At 41.6% G+C, this 23279-nt stretch overlaps 1 protein-coding gene across 5 annotated transcripts in view; it reads right to left on the bottom strand.

Moving 5' to 3' along the window:
- The window catches only part of Ppp3cc (protein phosphatase 3 catalytic subunit gamma), a 70177-nt gene that overhangs the window by 9725 nt on the left and 37173 nt on the right, over positions 1 to 23279 (bottom strand). For all 5 annotated transcript variants that reach the window (XR_005873160.1, XR_001196532.3, XM_013114101.3 and 2 more), the window contains 6 exons: positions 18943 to 19088; positions 16816 to 16955; positions 11444 to 11521; positions 11095 to 11189; positions 8312 to 8437; positions 6868 to 6939 (listed from right to left, as the gene is read on the bottom strand). Coding sequence is in view for 3 of the 5 variants with exons in the window: in XM_013114101.3 (XP_012969555.1) it covers positions 6868 to 6939; positions 8312 to 8437; positions 11095 to 11189; positions 11444 to 11521; positions 16816 to 16955; positions 18943 to 19088 (657 nt within the window). In the remaining 2 variants the exon portion in view is untranslated. The remainder of the gene's footprint in view (positions 1 to 6867; positions 6940 to 8311; positions 8438 to 11094; positions 11190 to 11443; positions 11522 to 16815; positions 16956 to 18942; positions 19089 to 23279) is intronic.

Below are 23279 nucleotides of genomic sequence, written 5' to 3'. Positions count from 1 at the left end.
AGAAACCTTGTCTCGTAAAACCAAAAAAAAAAAAAAAAGGAAAATGGACGGGACCTCTGAAGCTGTACACCACCCCACTAAATGTTTTCCTTCCTAAGAATGGCCATGGTCATGGTCTCTTCACAGAAATAGAAACCCTAACTAGGACATATCTCATTATATTTTTTAAAGATTTATGTTCTGTCTGCATGTATTCCTTCAGGCCAGAAGAGGGCACCAGATCTTATTACAGATGACTGTGAGCCACCATGTGGTTGCTAGGAATTGAACTCAGGAACTCTGTAAGACCAGCTAGTGTTCTTAGCTTCCAGTCCCCCATTATGATTTTAATTTGCATTTTAATGATTACTAATGTGATGTGCCTATTCACACCCCATCATCTTAATTGGTAGTAATTTAGTCTTTTGTCAGTAGGCCATTTGTTGGTTTATTGCAAATATCCTGTCCTTCTGGGCAGCTTGCCTTTTCACATTCTGAACAGTCTTTGAGTAAACAAAAACTCATTTATTTATTTATTTATTTATTTATTTATTTATTTATTTATTATGTGGTGTTCTGTCTGCACGTATCCCTGCCCATCAGAAGAGGGCACCAGATCTCATTATAGATGGTTGTGAGCCACCATGTGGTTGCTGGGAATGAACTCAGGACCTCTGGAAGAGCAGCCAGTGATCTTAACCTCTAAGCTGTCTCTCCAGCCCTTTATTTTATTTTTAAAGGATAGTTCTGTTTTACGAGCATGAGTATTACCTGCACATATGTAAATGTACCACATGAATGCAGCACCTCAGATAAGAGAGAGCCTCTGGAACCAGAGTCAGATCCGGTGGTGACAGCAACCACATGGGTGCAAGAGCTTCGAGTGTTCTTAATCTCCAAGTCATCTCTTGATCTGGCCTTTAACTTATTAATGGTTTTCTGGATGGCTAGTGGTTTATTATGTTTTTTCCTTTTTTGTTTTGTTTTTGCATCCTAAAGGATTTTTCCAATTCAGTGTTATCAAGTTAATTCTATAGTATAAACACTACAACTGTTATTGTTTTGCATTTCGTTTTTTAAAACTTTTGTTGTTTGTTAAAACAGGGGATTTCTGTGAAGCTCAGGTTAACCTCAAATTCACTACATAACCCAGGCTGGCCTCAACCTATGGGTCTCTTGCCACAGTCCTGAGTGCTGGGATGACAGGTGTTCATCACCACCTTGTTCTTATTTGTCTGTCTGTTGCTGGGATGGTAGCAAAGCTAGAGAAGCATCCGGGAACTTAGAGACGCTAGAAAAGCACTACACTACAGAGTCACAGCATATATGAATGGAATATAAAGCCACAAAAGTATTTTGGATCCTACAAAATAAATTCCACATAGATTTTTTCAAAAGTGGGTGTCCACTAAGTATTTATTTTAAATACCATTATTAGCCAGATGTGGTGGCACACACCTTTAATTCCGGAGTTGGTGGATCTCTGTGAGTTCAAGGCCAGTCAGAGCTACACAGTGAGACTCTGTCTTACAAAAACAAAACAAAACAAAAAGCCATTCTACAACACCACCTCTGATAAAAATCAAGTATACATGTGGTTTAATTCTCTATTCTCTTTCAATGTTTATCTACCCTTGAAATAATCATCTTAATTACTGTAACTTTACAGTAAATCTTGGCATTTATAGAGCCAGCCCTCCTATGATATTCTTTAAGCCTTTAGTCATTTCTCTATGAAGTTTAGAATTAATCAAGGCTAGATGGTTGTGCTGCTAGTTTTATGTCAACTTTACCTAAGCTGGAGCCATCAGAGAGGATGGAGCCTCAATTGAGAAAATGCCTCCCAAAGATCAGGCTGTAGGAATTATCTCAATTAGTGACTGATGGGGAAGAGCCCTGCCTATTGTGGGTGGTGCCATCCCTGGGTTGGTGGTCCTAGGTTCCATTAGAAAGCAGGCTGAGCAGGCCAGTAAGCAGCACTCAGCACTCCTCCATGGCCTCTGCAGGTTTCTGCCCTGCGTTAGCTCCTGTCCTCACTTCCTTTGATGGTGAACTGTGATGCGGAAGCATAGGCTGAATAAACCCTTTCCTCCCCAAGTTTCTTTGGTCCTGGTATTTCCTCACAGCAATTACAACTCTGAGACAAGGTGGTACCAGAATAGTGGGATATTGCTGTGACAGACCTGACCATGTTTTTAGGAAGATTGTAGAAGGACTTTGGAACGTTGGGCTAGAAAAGCCATTGAGTGTTGAGATCTCAGTGAGATGTCCTGTAGGAGCTTGGAAGATAAGAATGTTGAGAGCAGAGGAGAGGATGGCGGCCTGGCTTGTGACATTGCAGAGGGAAGCGAAGACTCTACCAGGCCTTTGTGTTGTAAATCTATGACGGCTGGTCAGCTGGAACTGAAGAATCAGCTGTGATTATCAAGAGACCAGAAACACTAAAGTAAAACCTTTGTGTTACCAGGACAATTGATGCTGGTCAGCTGGGATAGAAGAATCAGCTGTGATTAATAATAGACCAGCAAAGCCCGGCACTGGTGGTGCACCCCTTTAATCCCAGCACTCAGGAGACAGAGGCAGGAAGACCTTTGTTAGTTTGAGGCCAGTTGGGTCTACAGAGCTAGTTCCAGGGCAGCCAGGCTACACAAGAAATCCTGTCTGGAAAAACTAAAGAGACAGAGAGACCATCATCACTGAGATGAAATCTTGCGGGAAGTGTTTCCTGAGAGTCAGCACACAGGAGTTGTGTTCCAAACACGGACAAGGTTGGACCTGGCACTGGCGGTCAAACTTGGTAGTGTAAGCGTCGCCCAGGTGGTACTGGTTTTGAAGGCAGAAAGGGATCATGGAGAGCAGCTGGGACTTGGCACTGTGAGAGACCAGGAGAGCCCATTGGTGAAGGTGCAGCCTCCGTGGCAGTTGAAAGCCCAGAACTGAAGGGGTCATGAAGAAAACTTGAGGCTTGGCACCATGAAAAGAGCCTAGGAGAGGCCATTGGTGAAAGTGCAGCCCAGTTGCAGCAGAAGAGCCCAGTGTTTGAGATGCAAGTACCATGGGGTGACCACGAAGAGCAGCAGCAGCAGAGCAGAGTCTGGCAGAGCTTAGAAGACCAAGTTGTGTTTGCTGCAGAGGCCAGAGTTGAGAAGTGACCCGAGCCCTTTGGAGGAGCCCAGATCATGAGTGAATCCCAGACGCTGGGTGTTGGGTTATTTATACTGTTGGAGTTTGGTCTTGCTTGGTTCAGATTATGACTGTGCCCTGGTTCTTCTGTCTTGAAGCCAGAAGGTATTTAATTTAGTTTTGATTTTTACAGGAGCCTACAGCTGAAAGACTTTGAACTTTTGAAAGATAATTTGGATTTTTAGAGAGATTGGGTATTTTAAAGAGACTTTAGTTTTATTGCATTTGAATTTATAAATACTGTGAGATTTTTAAAGCTATGTTTTATATTGTGATGTTGATATTCCATCTTGGGAATGAGAAAGAAAAGGTTCTAATTGAAAGTGATGTGTTTGTGTGTCAAGTTATCAAGAGGTCAGTTGCACTGGCTGGTGGAACGTCAACTTGACACAAGCTAGAGTCCTCAGGGAGGAAGGAGACTCAAGTAGGAAAATGCCTCTATCAGATTGGGCTGTAAGAAAACCAGTGGGGCATTTTCTTAGTGATTGATGGGGGGAGGACCCAGACTATTGTGGGTGGTGCCACCCTGGGCTGGTGGTCCTGGGTTCTATAGGAAAGCAGGCGGAGCAAGCTTTAAGGAGTAAGTCAGTAAGCAGCTCCTCTCCATGGCCTCTGCATCAGTTTCTGCCTCCAGGTTCCTGACAATGAACCGGGACTTGGAAGCACAGGCTGAATGCGCCCTTTCCCCCCCCCCCCCCCTTGTTTCTTTGGTCCTGTTTCATCACAGCAATAGTCACCCTAGGACGGTGGTGCTTCTGCTGCTCTCCAGCCTTTGCGCTTTATCAACAAACCTGCTTTCTTAAAGTGTGACCACATGAACATTCTCTTCTTCTAGTTATTGGTCTCCATTCCATTTTTTCTGTAACTTAAAAGTTACATAACAAACTTCTTTCTTTTTGTTTTTTGATTTTTGAAACAGGGCTCTTGCTGTCCTGGAATTCACTCTGTAGACCAGGCTGGCCTTGAACCTAGAGATCTACCTGCTTCTGCCTCCCAAGCTGAGCCTACAGTGTGTGCCACCACTGCCTAGCTAACAAACTATTTTCTTACTGCTGAACCTCGAGATATAGCTTAGAAAAGTATGTGTCCTTCTAGTTTATCCTTTCTCTTGCAGATTCCTTCTTCAAGGTCCTAAACTAACGAGTAGAAACGTATGATCATGTACATCCTCTTTGGGAAGTCCTAAAACCCATTTATTTTTATTTTATTTTTTTTTAGCTTAGCTACACAAGGCAATAAAAACTTTTTACCCCTCCTTTGAAATTCATGAGTGTTCTCAAGAAAGAAATGGTCTCAAACACAGGTTTACCTGTCTGCATTTTTCTATTCTTCTTCTTTTTCTTTTTTTTTTTGGTTTTTACGAGACAGAGTTTCTCTGTATTGTTTTTGGAGGCTGTCGGTCCAGCCCGGCCTCGAACTCACAGAGATCCGCCTGCCTCTGCATCCCGAGTGCTGGGATTAAAGGCATGTGCCACCACCGCCCAGTGCATTTTTCTATTCTTATCTTGTAATTCTTTACTATTTTTTCTTCTCATATGGATTTAAAACTATTCAAGCCAGGCGGTGGTGGTGAATACCTTTAATCCCAGCACTTGGGAGGCTGAGGCAGGTGGATCTCCGAGTTTGAGGCCAGCCTGGTCCAGGATGACCAAGGCTACACAAAGGAACCGTTTCAAAAAACCAACTAGCTTTTCCAGCGGTCTTAACAGGCATGGCTGAAGCAGAAACCCTTAGATTGGATTACTTATTTAAAACCCAAGTTATGAGTAGTGAGATGGGCTCCGTGGGTAAGGGCTCTTGCCACAAGGCTGGACTTCCTGAGTCAGATCCCCAGAGCCTAGAAGAGAGCACCAACTGCACACCACACAGCCCTGTGTGGAAGTCAGAGAGTGACTTTCGGGAACTAGTTCTCTTCTGCCATGTAGGTCCTAGGATGGCGCTCACATCATCAGGCCTCTTAGCAAGGCCCTTTACCAGCAAGCCACCTCACCAGCTCAACAAGTTCTTAGTGCATATCATGGAGTTTATAGTCATTTACATTTCTAATTAGACTTGCATATGAACTTAATTAGATCCATTTATTTTTTAAAACAATTTCGCCTTCCCTAACTTAAGTTCTTTTTAAATCTTCTAAACTTTCTCAAAAGGTCTGGCTCCATTCAACAACCTCCAATTCAGAAAATGAACTCACACAAGCTCTATTCCATCTACTCACAACCTTGCACCTAGAACCTAATAAAAATATGCTTGGGATCTCCTCTAGATTCCCCACGGGAGCTCTGTATTCTATACCATCCAATATTTTATGTAACAGTTAAGTGAATTGCTGTGGCACAGGTCTACAGGATGTGAACTGGAGGTTTGTGATCAAATGGCTGCATTTCCAGAATCTCCTGTACCCTCAGAAGAGTGAGAGCCTGTCTTTCTGATCAAACCACTGGCAACACACTGGAAGCACCTGGCTACAAATTAGTTAAAACAATTCGTCTAAAGGCAACAAACTAATCCATAGTGATAGAAATCAGGGGAAAAGCACTTAGCTAACAAATAACTGTACAAAGACACAATACAAAGATCTCTTACACATGAATATGGGAAGCAAAGCAGAACTAGAAACATTGACACTCACAAAACAGAAAAACAGTCAATAAACACAAGAGAATGTGCTTATTAGTTATCCTAAAGTATAAATTTTAATAAAAATATTTTGTTTGGGACGAAAAAGAACAAATTAAAAATTAGGGCTGGGGCTATGGCTCTGTTAAGTGCTTGTTTGCACAATGACTGGGTTCTAGTCTTGACAATGCAAGTGTGTGTGTGTGTGTGTGTGTGTGTGTGTACAGTACTGGAAAAACCATGTGAGTTCACTATGTATCACACACAGAGATACAAATTAGTACTAACTGACATGCACATGCAGTTTCCAGACATTTAACCTATAAAGAAGAAAATGTTACTCTCAGATTTTCTAATATTGCATTACTTCTATACCATGTATAAGTATCTACATTATATTTCTTGTTTGTCTCCCTTATAATACAATAAATTTATTAAGAACAAAGGCATAAACAGTATTTGGCACACATCAAACATATAACAAAGACTGATTGTTGATAGAATGTGCAAAAATTTATCTAAAAGAATTTGAATTATTTTTTTCCTCTGACAAGTTTTCTCTGTGTAGCCCTTGCTGTCATGGAACTTGCTCTGAAGACCAGGCTGGTCTTCAACTCAGAGTTCTGCCTGCCTCTGCCTCCTGAGTGCTGGTATCAAAGGCGTGCGCCACCACTGCCTGACAAAAAATTGTAGTTTTAAAAGCTCAAGTTGAGGGGGAAAACCCTAATATCCAGCAGCATGTGATCACTTAGCACAATGAATGAACACAGACAACTATGTAACTATGAGAAACTGGACGACAAAGGAAAATGAGAACTAGAGATGAAGACATTGCACCATCATGTCACCTCATTTTTGTAAGTGACAAAAAATGAGAAGAAAAATTCTACGCAAAGACAAAGACATTAGCAGAAATCTGAGATGACAGAATAATAGTAACTATTTTCTTCCTATTTATGGTTTCCTACAGTTATCAAACTTTTTCTACAATGAACATAATTCTTTTCTAGTTAAGACCAAAAAAAGACCTGAAAGTAAATGAAATCCCAATCAAAGCTCATTAGTTTCCTGTTTGAGTAAGATGCTTACCTTCCGCTTCATCGTCTGACATCAGCTCATCATCAGAGCATATGTTGAGAATATTGACCAACATCTCTGTGACTGTGTAACAAAATAATGTAAAATGCACACGGTTAGTAGAGCACTTCCAAAGGTACATAAGCAAGAATGCACTAAGTAAACACTGACAGAAATGAATTATCATATCATAAATAGCTATAAAGGCAGAGCTTCAGGTTCAGTGAGAGCTTAGTCCATACTTGTTCTGGTTAGATGAGAATTTGAGAATTCTATCACAGAATTACTTGATTTTATTAGATGACTGTTCAGAACCTTGGGCTCAGGCTTGCACATAAAATTCCTTCCAATTTTACAAAGAAGTTATAACAGGCGTACATCCAACAGACTTGTTTTATGTTTGCACTGCTCACTTGTGTAACTGTTTCATGTCTACACTGCTCACTTGTGTAACTGTTTCATGTCTACACTGCTCACTTGTGTAACTGTTTCATGTCTACACTGCTCACTTGTGTAACTGTGTTTCATGTCTACACTTCTCACTTGTGTAACTGTGTTTCATGTCTACACTGCTCACTTGTGTAACTGTGTTTCATGTCTACACTGCTCACTTGTGTAACTGTTTCATGTCTACACTGCTCACTTGTGTAACTGTGTTTCATGTCTACACTGCTCACTTGTGTAACTGTGTTTCATGTCTACACTGCTCACTTGTGTAACTGTGTTTCATGTCTACACTGCTCACTTGTGTAACTGTTTCATGTCTACACTGCTCACTTGTGTAACTGTCTTTTATGTCTACACTGCTCACTTGTGTAACTGTTTCATGTCTACACTGCTCACTTGTGTAACTGTGTTTCATGTCTACACTGCTCACTTGTGTAACTGTGTTTCATGTCTACACTGCTCACTTGTGTAACTGTGTTTCATGTCTACACTGCTCACTTGTGTAACTGTTTCATGTCTACACTGCTCACTTGTGTAACTGTTTCATGTCTGTACCATGCACTTGTGCAGCTGTACATATAAAACTCTAATTAAACAAATCCTGTCTAAATCTCTTTAGCACTGATCATTCATAAAGAAACAGAATAGTGGTCACATTACTTTAATATCATGATCATACAGAACAGTTGCTTTAAATGGTATTTTGGATAAGGAAAATGCAATAGACGAATATTTAAGAACAGACTAATGTCATTTAAAAATCTGTGTAGAGGGCTCAGTGAATCCAGGTGTTCTGTGCAAACCTGGTGAGCAGAATTCAATCTTTGAAACTCACGTAAAGGTGAGAGGAGAGAACCAGCTTCACAAGCTGTCCTCTGCCCCCTACACAAAATCTTTGTAGAGAACAAAGTCAGCACACACTTCTGATAAACTTTGGGAATGTAAAGGTGTTTTGTGGCTGGTCAGGACAGAGCTATTGGTGCTTAGATGCACACTGGGGTTCTCTTACCTTTTTCTCCAACGAAAGGCAAAGACCACGTGAAAACATCCATGAAATTTGGGAGCCAGTAGGGGTGTGGAGAGCAGTTAAACTGCCTGATGTTCATAACATTGTTTTCATATTTCAACACTGCAGCTAAAAAGTAAAAAGCAAGACAGTTGGGCACAGAAAAACAGCTGTGAACTGATTACAGACTTTTCAATAACTTATTTTCCATTTGTACATTCAGGACAGGGTCAAGATGGCTTGACAAGTTTAAAGAATTCTGCAGGGTTCATTCTCTTAGGGATTATTAAAAAGGACAAAGTTACCTGAAGAGTTCACATGATCAAAGCACGGAAGACGATGTGCTCTGAAACACCAAAGGTTTGCTGTACACTAACTAGCTATTAAATACACCTAAGGTTCAACAAAGAAAAACTTACCATAATTCCCATTTACTGGCCAAACAGTTGTAACCACAGCATGCCTCTAGGGGCAAATGTCACCCATTGAATGGACATAGACTATTTAGCTAGTCATGAACCACAGTCAAAGTTTCTCATAAACTCTCCAGGAATTTATCAATTCACAGTGGGAGGGGGCTATAAATTGGTAAACATGGAACAATTTCTAATTAATGTTTAAGGGTAGAGTATACAGTCCTCACAGTGGGTTTTAAAAATACCAGTTTCTGCAGGGTAGTGGTGGTGGTGGCACTTTTGAGTCCAGCACTTGGGAGGCAGAGGCAGAGGTAGGCAGATCTCTGCGAGTTCAAGGCCAGCCTGGTCTACAAAATGAGTTCCAGGACAGTCAGGACTGTTACACAGAGAAACCCTGTCTTGAAAATCCAAATCAACAAAATTCAACAATAGAAAGAACTAGGAAAAAACCATCCAGAGTGAGGCAACCTAGACCCTGAAAGACAAACATAGCATGTACTCACTATATATAGTATGTGTCACCAGACACAAAGCAAAAGATACCCAGCCTACAATCCACAACCCCAGAGAAGTTAGAACCCTCTTCCAGAAACAGAAGCAAATGCAGAAATCCTAATCATTGGGCCAAGCTTCTGGAGTACAATCGAAGTGAGGGAGGAACAATAATAAGAACAAAGGACTCAAGACCAAGATGGGGAAAACCACAGAATCAGTTGACCTGAGCTAGTGAGAGATCATTGACTCTGGTATGACAAATGGGGAACCTGAGTAAGACCAAACTAGACTCCCTTAATATAGGTGACAATGGTGCGGCAGGGACAATATATGAGGCCACTGGAAATGGGTTCAGGATCTAACTCTAATGTACAAACTGACTTAATGGAGCCCATTCTATATGGAGAGACACCTTGCTCAGCCTAGACACAGGGGGGTGGGGAGTGGAAAGGTGCCTTGGTCCTGCCTCAATGAGATGATGGGACAGACTTGGTAGACTTCCTAGGGTAGGCTTTACCCCCTCTAAGGAGCACATGGGAGGTGGGGGGTGTAGACCAGTCTGGCCCTAAATTCAGAGATCCACCTGTCTCCTTCACACAGGAGCCCACGCAAATGAACACACATAAACATGAAAAGTAATAAGTAAATGTAAGACATTTTAAAAAGAGGGTCAAACTCACTTCTAATTAGAAATGTCCATCAGTGAAATTATAAGGAAAAGGTATATGAAGGTCTGGGGTGGTGGCATGTGCCCTTAGTCCCAGCACTCAGGAGGCAGAGGCAGACAGATTTCTGAGTTTGAGGCCACCATGGTCTACAGAGTGAGTTCTAGGACAGCCAGGGGTACTCAGAGAAACTCTGTCTTGAAGACAAAACAAAAACAAACAAACAAAGAAACAACAAATGAGGAGCCATGAATAATGATAGACGTCTAAATCCCAGCACTGGGGAGGCCAAAGCAGGGTGGTGAGTTTGATGCTGGCCTGGGCCATACAGTGAGACTCCATTTTAAAATATCAAACAAACAAAACAAATGGTGACTTTGTTTTTTGTTTTTGTTTTTCGAGACAGGGTTTCTCTGTATTATTTTGGAGCCTGTCCTGGAACTGGCTCCATAGATCAGGCTGGCCTCAAACTGACAAACTTTGCCTCCCGAGTGCTGGAATTAAAGGCATGTGCCACCAACATCCGGCTACAAATGGTGACTTTTTTGAGGTAATATTACAGACTTATGTTAACTGTTCTAACATAACTCTGAAGTTATTTATTAGTTTTACATGTTGACTCAGTCATACTATCTACTATGACCACTACAGGCTACAGATCCAATCTCTTAGGAGATGAAGACCAAGCAGTAGCTCACACTCTAAATGTATTGACCTTTGTTCCAGTAAGATCTCTTCATATAGAAATAGTAGTGCATGCCTGTAACCCATCACTTGGGAGACTGAAGCATGAAGACCCCAAGTTCAAAACCAACCTAAACTACATAGCCAAACCCAGTTTGGACACAAAACAAACGAGGAGAGGGGTGGGGTGAGAGAGGGGAAATGTCAAGGTCTGTGGAGGAAGAGCAGAGTCAGATAAGGAAACTGAAGCTAAGCGCTTTTCCAAGCGAAACATATGCTTTACCACAGAGCCATATCCCTTACCCACGACCTTTTATCTGACTGAAATTTTGTACTTTTAAAAACAGGTGTTCAGTATACAGCCCAGTGTAGAGTGAGTGCTTTCCAGATACACGGCCTTGGGTTCAATCCACAGAGCCAAAAAATAAAAATAGATAAGTAAACACAATAATAAAGATAAACACAAAGTTAAACTAGAGCTCACAGTTACTAACAAATTCACATTCAAATTGCTGGGCTTCTTTACCTTTATTGTTATAAACATCGAGGTAATTAGGGGCAGAGAAAATTGTAATGAGTGATGGAAAGCCCGTTGCTTGGCTCTTCCTATACATTCGGTACCTGGAAAAGAGAGGAGAGCTCCTGTACCTTTTTTTGTTTGTTTTTTGAGACAAGGTTTCTCTGTATTGTTCTGGAGGCTGTCCTGGAACTCGCTCTGTAGACCAGGCTGCCTCAAACTCACAGAGATCCGCCTGCCTCTGCCTCCCGAGTGCTGGGATTAAAGGCGTGCGCCGCCAACGCCCAGTCGAGTTCATGCATCTTTACACTAAACTAAAATTTCTGCAGGTATATGTGAGAGTTTCAGTGCAACTTACCCAGCATCCTGGGCTTCATGGGCTCTGATTATTGATAATAAATTGTTGTTCTGTAAAAATTCACAAACCGCAGGGTAACTGAAAAAGAAAATGAGAACACACAAGTCCAATATTACAGCAGCTATGCTTTAATAGGAGTAAAGGGAAAACCCAATCTGAGTTGTTTTAAGACTACAGAAACTACAGACTACTGAATTTTTAAAGATTTATTTTATGTGTATGAGAGTTTTGCCTGCTTGTATGTGTATCACATGAGAGTCTGGTGCCTGCAGAGGCCAAAGGAGGGTGGCAGATACCCTGAAGCTGGATGTACAATTATGAGCCACCATGTGGGTGCTGGGAACTGAACCCAGGACCTCTGGAAGAACAGTCAGTGCTCTGAACTACAGAGCCATCTCACCAGCCCACCACTGAACTTTTATTAAAAACTCAGAAACCAGTGATTCCCATTTCAATAATACATATTACTATCAAATCTGATGATACTTTAGACTAGAAACAGTTTCTCCATCTTTTAATTTATTTTATCTTAACACTAATGATACAACTTTAAAACTAACAATACAATCAAAACTTTTCTTGATACTTTGATATGAAAACATACCACAACAGCATGTGTGCATGTATTTGTATGCAGTAAGTGCTACAAAATGAGTGTAGACCTTCTTTAATCATCAAACCTTTATAAAAGTAAAAGAATCCACTTACAGCTTTATATGTAATAGCAACGCCAAGATAATACTATGCACGGCTATTTTAGGAGTAGATAAAAATATTATAGACCACCACATTCTTTTTTAAAGATTTGAGTATTTTATGTATATGAGTGCTTTACTTGCATGTATGCCTACATGACAGAAGAGGGCATGGGATCCCACTATGGATGGTTGCAAGTTTCCATGTGCTGCTGGGAATTGAACTCAGGACCTCTGGAAGAGCAGCCAGTGTTCTTAACTGCTGAACCACCTCTTCAGCCCTAGACCACCACATTCTAATAATATCCACATATACTCCTAAAATAGTCTATTTTACTTATCTAGACAACAAATAGGAAGTACTAGAGAATATAAAATTATCTGGAGAATGTACAGATATTAATTACTTACCTTTTTTTAAATATTTGTTTCCTGATTGGGACAGTGCTTGCCTAGCATATACAGAGTCCTGGGTTCAAACCCCTTAGCCATATACTAGGGATGCTACACACACTTGTAATTCCAGTACTTTGAAGGTGAAAGAGAAGAATCACAAGTTCATGGTATCTTTTCCTACATAGCAAGTTTGAGGCCATGCATGGGATCCTGTCTGAAAAAAAGGGGGCAACTTTGTTTTTCACTATGCTCAATGTTTAATTTTCAGATCAACATTATCACCATTGCAAAACAAGAACTCCCTGCCCTTGACTGCCACAGAAACAATGATCTGTCAGCCACTCAAGACTATGAAGTACATGGAGGCCCTAGGAATGAGGTAGGAGGTTGCAAAATCCGGGTAAAGCCTAATATCGAGGAGTCATGCCATGAGGCATTGTTCCTATGTGCTATATGGACTTTAAGATTCACAATATTTTCCATCAACCACTTATGTGTTTCAGATGTTCTCCCTGTATAAGGACATTTTATATAAATATACTATGGAGTTATTAGCTTTGAACTCATAGTGACACAACTCATTCCTGACAAATCTAGCACAGACCTATTTTCTCTGTAAGTGACATTATAGCTCACTTGTGCTCAAAAACACTGGGCAGCACCTTGGCACTATGCTTAAGTACCACTCACTGTCAACCCTGAAATAAATGGCTGATAAAAAGTGCTAAAACAGTAACAGAATGCAAGATCAGGGCTGGAGAGAGTTCAGTGATTGAGAGAACCTCCTGTACTTGCAGAAGACCTGGATTTGATTCTCAGCACCCACATCCATACTTCCAGTTGCAGGGGATCTGATGCCCTCTTCTGGCCCCCATAGACACCAGGCAGACATGGTGCACAAACATACATGTAAGTAAACACTCATACATATAAAACAGAAGAAATGAAGATTGGAAAAAAGCCAGAGCACGACTTCTAACTTGAGCTGCAAGCCTGTAAGGGGTGACTGGGACATTTTCTGTTGTTCTGCACAGTGAGTGTCCACGAATGTCTGCAGGAGCTCCATGAGGATTGACTGGGTAACCATGAACTCAGGTGAGTGTGAGGATTCACTGAAATTCCCAAGCTGCGTTTCAGAAGGAGGATTTCTGGGTGGAAGGCCTATATAGTATAAGAGGTGCTGGTGAGTGACCACAGGAACTGTACCAAATGACATTTAGCCAACAATGCCAAGTTCTTAAGCAATGTCAAAAAAAAAAAAAAAAAGGAAACGTTCAATTGTTTCACTAAATAAGTCACTAGAAAGGTTGGCAGAGAAGAATACAAAAAATTATTTTTAAATTGTTTAAAGGTGCCCAGCACTCGGGAGGCAGAAGCAGGCAGATCTCTGTGAGTTCGAACAGCCTGGTCTACAGAGTGAGTTCCAGGACAGCTAAGGCTACATAGAGAAACATTGTCTCAAAAAAATGTATAAAGGCAAATGAATTAAGTTTTCTTTTTTTGTATGCTTACTTCATTTTATTAATGTATTATCTCAGCCAATCAGAAACTGTTTTAGGGAACTAAAAATGCATTATTTGTTATGATAAAACACTGGAATTAAAAATAATTTACATTTCAAACTTCCCTATTTTCTTCTCTTTTCTATTTTTTGCTTGGCAAACCACATCAAAAGTTCCCATGTGAGCTTTAGAACAATAGCTAACTTCCAGGAAATGCTAGGCTTAGATCACAGTGGATCACAATGTTCTGTTCATTTTTTATTTTTGTCTATATCAGAAGTTCCAAAATGTGAGTAGCTTTTCAATATATAATAGGATCCCCTGGCCCAGATCTTTTGAATCAGAATCTCTGTGGAAAAAGTAAAGTTACCTACTTATTTTTTTTTTTTGAGACAGGGTCCCTCTATGTAGTTCTTGGCTGGTGTGGTACTCACTATGTAGATCACACTCTAACTCCCAGAGATCTGCATGTCTCTGTCTCTCAAGCACTGGTGTTAAAGGTATATGCTACTATGCCCACTCATTATCTAGAAACACTCAGGGGTAAAAAATACTTCCTGTCCTTGCAGACGACCCAAGTTTGGTTTGCAGTCCCCACAGATGGCGCATAATTGTCTGTAACTCCAGCTCCAGGGAATCTGATGCCTTCTTGTCTCCACAGGCACCAGGACCCCCCCCCCCCCGTGGTACACACACACACACGGGGGGGGGGGAGACATAAAATCTTTAGGCAGTGTCTAGATGATAATCAGGAACAAATAATAGATCATTTAAAGCTGATAACATCAAGACATTGGAAGGCAGCTGTGTTCACTATATACACTTCTTATGGTCTAATGTCTAAGAAAGCATTATGCTTTTGCTTTTAAGGAAATGAACAAGTGCTCACCCAAAACCTGTGAGGCCCTGGGTTTGATCTCAAGCACCAAAAAGGAAGAGGTGAGGGAGACATTAAAAAAAGAAAGAGAGAGAAATAAGAGCAGAATGATTGAGATCAAACAGAAATCTCTATACTACATGGTTAAGACCTGAACCACTTGAGAATAATTTCATGCTGGGTGGTGGTGGTGCATGCCTTTAATCCCAGCAGTCAGGAGGCAGAGGCAGGTAGATCTCTGTGAGGAGGCCAGCCTAGTCTACAGAGTGAGTTCTAAGATAGCCAAGGCTATACAGAGACCCACCCCCCCAACAAAAAGAAATTAATTCCATAAAGGCTGGCCTAGAAAGATGATTCAGTGGGTAAGAACAATTCCTGCTCTTTCAGAGGACCTGGGTTCAGTTTTTAGCACACATCTGGCTGCCAGCCCCACAACCACATTTCTAGGGGATCTAATACCTTCTTCTGACCTCAGAGGACACCAGGCACACAGGCAGTACACAGACGGACATGCAGACACAACACTTACATACAAAATCTTTTTAAAAATACTACTGACATTAAATCGACAGACTACATCACCACAGGAACAAATTGGTACTCTGTAAATAGTGCAACAAGCCTCTTGTTCATATTTTTTATAATGCTACATGTGTAACATCAATGATTGTACCTAATGTATCTGTGCAAGTGCACTCTCTAATGCTTTCCTAAGTAGATCTTAAAATGATTGTAAACTTTATCACTGTTTTGACCTTCAAATTGTAACTATAAATCACCCTTGTAGCAAAGAAAGGCTGGTGGTAGAATGCTAAGGCCCAGATCGGGGGATGGGCAGGTGACAGAGAGGCGCTATGTCAGTGGGGGTCCTAGGAATGGTAACAGTGGCAGTAGGCATTCTGGCTTCATGCTGAGTTCAAAGTGCCTTAGCCCATGGCAATCCCGATAGCCATAAAGCCTTATTACAAATGATTTTAAAGTTGGGGCGCTCTTATGACGGGCAACTTGTGGGGAAGACCCACTCCCACCTAACAGGGGTTCAAGGTCCCCCAAAGACGGGCCAGGGAGGGTGACCCTACTTGACCTAAGACAGGAGTGCCTCATTTAAAAATAAAAAGGGGTGAATTGTGGGGACACCAGACCTTGAGCAGAAACCCACTTCCCCTTCGGCCTGGGAGCAATTACTGGAAACAATTCAGTGCTTTAAAGCTTCATAGGGCTCAGATAAGGGCTTGCTCACTGAAATACCATGACTGTCACACCCCCTAGGGCTAGATGCCTCTTCCTGTCCCTGCCCCCTGTGGTGTCTCCCCGATTCTGGGACCGGAGATTAAACCACCAGCCAGGAGGGTGAGAAGTGGAAAGAATGGTATGTAAATGGATGGCAAAAGTCCTTAAAAAGGGAAGCTCTTTTTTCTTGGAGAGACTTCTCCTGAGACTTCTCCTGAGATTTTCTCCTAAGACTTCTCCTGAGAGCTCTCCTAAGCGGACTGGGGTCTCCTCCTAAGCTGACTTGGGAAAGATAAAGTTTTCTTAAAGCAACCGACCGGTCTCTGTGTCATCTATCCCTACCACCTCGCTACATTCTCGGATGCAGGCCGCACAGCAGGTGCGACACTTTTTAAAAATATTTAAGGTCAGAAAGTGGATCACTGGTTAAGAGTGTATACTCCTCCTGCAGAAGACCCAAGTTAGTTTGCAGCACCCACACTGGTGGTTCACAACTGCCTATTATCCCAGCTCTAGGAGCTCTTATGCCTCAACCTCTCTCTACAGGTATCTGTACTCAGGTGCATATATCCACAGACATACACACATACATAATTAAAAGCAGTAGAAATAAAGTTTAAAAATGAAAATCCCCACTTGTTCCATCGCCTTCGCCTTTGAGGATCAGCTTACCTGAAGAAGTAGGAGCAGCCGCGGACAGTGTTGTGGGTATAGTGCTCCAGAGTCTTCTCACTGCCATACTCCTCTAAGGGATCAGACCAGAGCAGGTCACACACTGGCCCAAAAGCAGGGGGTTCGGCAAACCTATCTAACTAGAAGACACACAGAGCCAAAAGGGGGAAAAAAATCAGAAAGCAGGCAGGTCAAAAGTCCCCTTCTACTTACGGAAATGCCTCAGAGATGAGGCAGTGAGTCCAGAAGGATTATCCTGTGAGAAAATGAGCGTTCTGTAACAAAAGTTCATAACTCTCCTTTCTCTATCATCTGAGAATCCTGTAGAAAGAGGCCTCTCCTTCTGTGCTAATCCAGTGCAGCATTCATCCAACTCAAATGTGAAATCAGCTGCCACAAACTCCTGGAGACTAATCTAACGCTAGTTTCAGTTTTCTATGGGAAAGAGTGTTACAGGAATACTTGGCCACGACTCTTCCACTGCTCACTTTATTCCAATGGAAATGTTTTCTTTACTAAAGGCTTTTTATTCTTTCCATTCTATGCGGTGGCAACACTTTAATATTTGTTATTAACTTACATTTGATAAAACACATGAAGAGGGCGCCTGCTGAGAGGGGAGCTTTTTTTTATCACAATCGATTCATAACCGTTGAATGCAAGTCTACTAAAGGAGAAAGTCTAGGTGCTTAAAAGACAGCAAAAAAGCCAGCACACGGGTGGACCTCTTACTGGGGAGCTTGTGTCTGTGGGAACTGAGGGGACAGGAAGGTGAGGCGGCACCATGAGCTACAGTGCAAGTGCACAGGGTTGCTCCTCATCCCCAGCTGTGAAGTTACAGGGTCTCGAGTCAGTCACCGGGTACGGCAAATGGGGCAACCATGCCACACAACCCAGGTGTTAAAGTCAATGCCATTTCAGAGTGGGCAGAGCTCCACACTAATTCAAGCTGCCTCATTTTACAAAGAGAATGTACTCAAAGGTTAAAGGACCTATCCAAGGACACGTTCATGTTCCTTGCACAGGGGAATGATGGAGGATGTCCTTCTGTATGCTGTGAATACATGCTTCTCTTATTGGTTGATGAATAAAGCTATTTCGGTCAATGAACAGACAGGATTTAGCCAGGCGACAAATCCAAACAGGGATACAGAAAGGAGACGGTTGAGTGAGAGATGCCATGTAGCTGCCAAGGAAGATACCTGGTATCAGTGGTGAGTCAAGACCACATGGAGATACACAGATTAATAGAAATGGGTAAGCTAGCCAATAAGAAGCCTGAGCCATAGGTCAAACAGTTTATAATTAATATAAGCCTCTATGTTTATCTGGAACTAAATGGTTGTGAAACCAAAGCCCAGGAGGGACAGAAACTTCTACACTGGAACATAATTTAAAGTTTCCAAGTTAGGCATGGGGGCATATGCTGAATAATTCTAGCATTTTAGTGGATGAGGCAGGAGAACTGTCTTGAGTTCAAGACTAGCCTGGGCTTTTACAGAGAGATCCTGTTTAAAATAAACAAATAATTTTTAGAATGTTCCACAGTTATACTATAAGAATACTATACTTTTAGTCATTAAGATTTAATTTTAGGGGGTTGGAGAGATGGCTCAGTGGCTAAAAGCACTTACTGCTCTTCCAGAGGACTGGGGTTCAATTCCCAGCACCCACATGGCAGCTCACAACTGTCTGAAACTACAAGTCTGACACCCTCACACAGACATACATGTCCGAAGAACACGAATGCAAATAAAATAAATTTTAAAAAATGATTTAATTTTAAGGCCAGGTGGTGGTGCACACCTTTAATCCCAGCACAAAAACAGAGGCAGGTGGATCTCTAAATTGAAGCCTAGCCTAGTCTACAGAACAAGTTTCAGGACAGCCAAGGCTACACAGAGAAAACTTGTCTCAAAACAAAACAAAAAATTAATTTTAAAAAGAGAAAGAAGAAATAGATGTATCTAAAGTGTTAATAACAGCTATCCAACAATGATAAGATCATGGATAAGTTCTGTTTTTCTACTTCTGATTGTATTTTCTTTTAATTTCAGATAGTAAATGTTATATGTAAGAACAAAAATTTAACAACATACCCTTCGAAATCAACGAAAGATTACTTACTTTCCTTATGTCATCTAAACAAGTAATTTCAGGTGACATTCCTCCGTGTACACAGAGAAACTGCTGGTTTAGGAGAGCAGCGAGAGGAAGACAGTCGAATGTGTTCATACATGCTTCATACACCAGTTCCGAATACTTAATCCGGCCTGCCAAAAGAGGACAAAGTCAGAGGACAAACAGTGTCATAACTACAAGACCTGGAGTCAGAAGGTGAAGCCAGCTTGGAAGCCACTGTTTTCAGGAGTCTGAAGAGCCTTCCGTGAGAAGATGTCTTTTAAGAGACGCGGACCACGGCTAACACAACTCCCTTCCCTTTCTAAAGACAAGAATGCCCTTCAATTAACTTTCTAGTTCTGTTGCCCTGGAAACCTGAAAAGGCAGCTGACTGCCAACTGTCAATTATCAGGCAGCATTATATCACCTGGGGGAGGCTACAGCGTTGGGCTCCTCTAAGGGTCCTTCTAGGATTCTCAAATTGCCAGTAAAGCTTTACAAAGGATGCTGGCATTCTGATCGTGGAGCTTCTAGCCCATGTGGAACTGTCTCCACAGTACTGAAAACTATTTCTGTATCAGAAACTTTTCTGCTCATTTTGTTTATTCTTTTAAAAAGATTTATTACTTTTATACGTATGAATATTTTGCCTGTTGTATGCACGTATATGTGCTGAGTGCATGCCAGTGCCTCAGGAGGCCAGAAGAGGAAACCGGAGTTAAGGAGAGTTGTGACCTGCTATGTGGGTGCTAGGAACTGAACCTTGGTCTTCTGCAAGAACAGCTCTTGGCCACTGAATTATTTCTCCAGCTCCTTTTTTGTTCATTATTTTAAAGATGTGGAAGTAAATTAGTATTATTCTAGTTTATGTAAAAATGTTTGGATTATTGAACTGTTTTGTATTTTGAGACAGGGTGAAAGGCATGTGACTCTTAGCCTGGGCCAGAGTGCAGTGTCTAGACAGCTGGAAAGACTGGAGGTCCTTAAAGGAAAGTATAAAACCAAGAGACATGTGAAGTGAGAAACCTTCCAATCGTGAAAATTCAGGGTTTCTCTTTGTGGCTGATACTGTGTGATTGGAGTTTGGGCTTAAGGGAATCTGTGGGTTCTAGTCACACTACCATTATGGCAGGTAAAACCTTTTATTTTTATTTTATAGCATATGCTACCTTATTATGAGCTCAGAGTTTGTAAGAACCATATTTGTACCTTTTTTTTTTTTTTTGGCTTATTTTGAGGCAGGGTTTCTTCCCCAGAGGGACTGGACTGGTGACAGTATCTATAATTCTATTTTGTCATACTTTCTGACTTTCTCTAATGAATACAGATGTGTAGTGAGTATACATATGTATAGTGACCATCATATGTATCAGTGAGCTAAGGGCCTGACCCAGCATGATGGTCAAATAAATGATCTGTAACCTAACTCTCAGTTTGGACCTCAGATCTGTTAGCTTTTAACTTGGAACCTTGCTTTGGATGACAATCCTTAGAAGTCATGAGACTGTGAGGACTGAAGTACAGTCAGATGTGTGTAAAGTAAGTGCACTCAGATGTGTGTAGTGTGTTCACACAGTGGTTGTAACTGTGTGACTGGAGTGCACTGGATGTGTGTAGTGTGTTCACACAGTGGTTGTAACTGTGTGACTGAAGTGCACTGGATGTGTGTAGTGTGTTCACACAGTGGTTGTAACTGAGAGTGTTGACTAACCATCTTCACAGAATCCCTATGAAGTAGGTACCATTTCTATGTTCATGTAAAAGCCAAGGAAGGCAGCTAGAGAGCTGGTGGTTCCGCTGTTAAGCGTACTGGATGCCCTGCCATAAAACCTGAGTTCAAGCTGGGCGGGGTGGCGCACGCCTTTAGTTCCAGCACTCGGGAGACAGAGGCAGGTGGATCTCTGTGAGTTCCAGGCCAGTCTGGTCTACAGAGCAAGTTCCAGGACATCTAGGGCTGTTACATGGAAAAACTCTCTCTGGGGTGGGGGTTGGGGAAGAAAACCACAGTTCAATTCCATCCTCAACACCCACATGACAGCTCACAACTGTCTGTAACACCAGGTTAATGAAAACAGCTCTGGGGTCAGACGCCATTAGAAAGGAAATTAACAGGAAGGAACCAAATTTTATATACAATGAAAACAAAAAGTCTCATAGTCCAATTTGACCTTAACTCACTTCTTAATTGCTGGGATTACAGGCATACATCACCTATGGCCAGCAATAAAACAACATTTTAAAAGAATTCTAGGAAAAGTTCTGAGGGTCAGCATCATTTATAAGAAACCACAACCTGTCTAGCCATCAAACATATATTTTCTTAATTTTTATTTGCATTCACTGAAGATTCCCCGTCTCTGTCTTCCCCCTCTCTGTATCCTCCCATCTCACTAGAGATCGACTTGCCCCTGCCTCCTGTGCTACAATTAAAGGTGTGTGTCTCGCTGAGTCAACTGAATTTTCCAGCATAGCTAAAAAATCCTGAGGGTAAGGCAAAATTTTGTGGTTCTTTTAAGAGCAGCTTAGTAATTAAAAAGAAAAACAAACTAACCAGGCCAATCGGCTACTCTAAATAATGCTGCAGAGAACAGTACTTGTTCTTTAAAAATCTGTTATAATAGTACTGTTTTTATTAGAAAATTGCAAAAGTTTCTAGAACTTGTCAATAAGCCAAGAAAAAAAAAAAACAGTTCATGAAACAACAAACTAATCCACTTGAGAATTCTTGACCCAAAACTATGAGATAAGAGCAATACACTAAGCTTCTTGCTTAGTACATAACAATAAGAAGACGGTATGTAAGAAATTAACTGTTAGCCAGGCATGGTAGCACATGCTTGTGATCTCAGGAGGATGAGGCAGGAGGCTCAGTGAGAGTTTGAAGCCAGCAGGGAGTACACAGCAAACTCAAGGCAAGCCTGGGCAGCCTAACAAACCCGTCTTAAAAACACCTCTCCCACCGGGCGTTGGTGGCGCACACATTTACTCCCAGCACTCGGGAGGCAGAGGCAGGCAGATCTCTGTGAGTTCGAGGCCAGCCTGGTCTACAGAGCGAGTGCCAGGACAGCCTCCAAAACAATACAGAGAAACCCTATCTGAAAAAAACCAAAACCAAACCAAACCAAACCAAACCACCTCTCCCACCTGAGCAGTGCTGGTGCACGCCTTTAATCCCAGCACTTGGGAGGCAGTGACAGGTGGATGTCTGTAAGTTCAGTGTCAGCCTGGTCTACAGAGTGAGTAACAGGACAAGCAGGGCTAAACCTGGCCTGCCTCAAAACAAAATTAAATCTTCGAGTGAATGTGATGCAGGCCTAGTGACACAGGTCTGTAATCCCAGCCAGCTAGGAGTTTAAATACAAGGCCAACCTGGGGAACTTAGACTCTGTCTCAAAGTAAAAAGTAAAAATAGAACTGTCTAAATCACACACACTCACATTGATATGAGACAAGAAAAGCTTCCGTCCACCCTCCTTAAAAACAGTAACAAGCTTGCAGTTGCACACTCTGCAACTGATGTCTCCCAGCATTAATTATACAGCTCTGATTCTAACAGTCACAATGGCCATAGGCAAGATCAGCTTATCAGTGAACACCCATGCAACACACACATGCTCTTTCCTTATACAGGAGTCGCATTTATATTTGTACTTTAGTGTGTATGCTTGCTCCAAGATTTACTTGCATCTTCCATGCAGCATTAGAATGAAATGGGAGATACTACACAGGAGACTAGTAACTGGCCTCAAGTATAGCTAGAAGCACACTGAAAGCAAACAGAGACACAAAGTAAGAAACTCTGGGCAAAATAGGATGATTAAAGCATTTCCTGAGCCTATTGTTCTAGCTTCTATAAATAGAACCAATTATGCTGACCGAAAAAGAAATCTACTTCACTCTCCAGCACCAAAACCCACAAAAGAACAAACCAAAACTTTTGTTTAAAAGGGGAGGATAGGTGGGAAAATTACAGTAAATGTCTCTCCAAACCAAACAAAAAGCCTGAGCCTGGGCAATACAGAGGACCCTCTATCAAAACCTAAATCACCACACCCACTTCACTCAAAACAGGGCATCCACAGACAATTTTCTTGCCGCTCACTTAATTCTGAGTACAAGTAGCTGACTTCCATCATGCACATTCCAGGGCCTTTATTGGCTGTTTTATACATATTTAATTTTCTAGGCAAGAACTACAAAGTACTTCAAAATCTTAAAAGTAGATGAAGGTGACAGAGAGTAGGAGGTTTTCAGACACTGGCAGAGTTATTTTTATTTCTCTCACATTGTGTGTGCACATGCACATACATACATACATACATAGATACATAATGTCACAAATG

The sequence above is a fragment of the Mesocricetus auratus genome, unplaced genomic scaffold (genome assembly GCF_017639785.1).
Source record: "Mesocricetus auratus isolate SY011 unplaced genomic scaffold, BCM_Maur_2.0 Super-Scaffold_2245, whole genome shotgun sequence".
In the NCBI taxonomy this organism is placed as follows: domain Eukaryota; kingdom Metazoa; phylum Chordata; class Mammalia; order Rodentia; family Cricetidae; genus Mesocricetus; species Mesocricetus auratus.
Note: the sequence above shows the minus strand (reverse complement) of the source record. Positions and strands in the feature narration are given on the sequence as shown.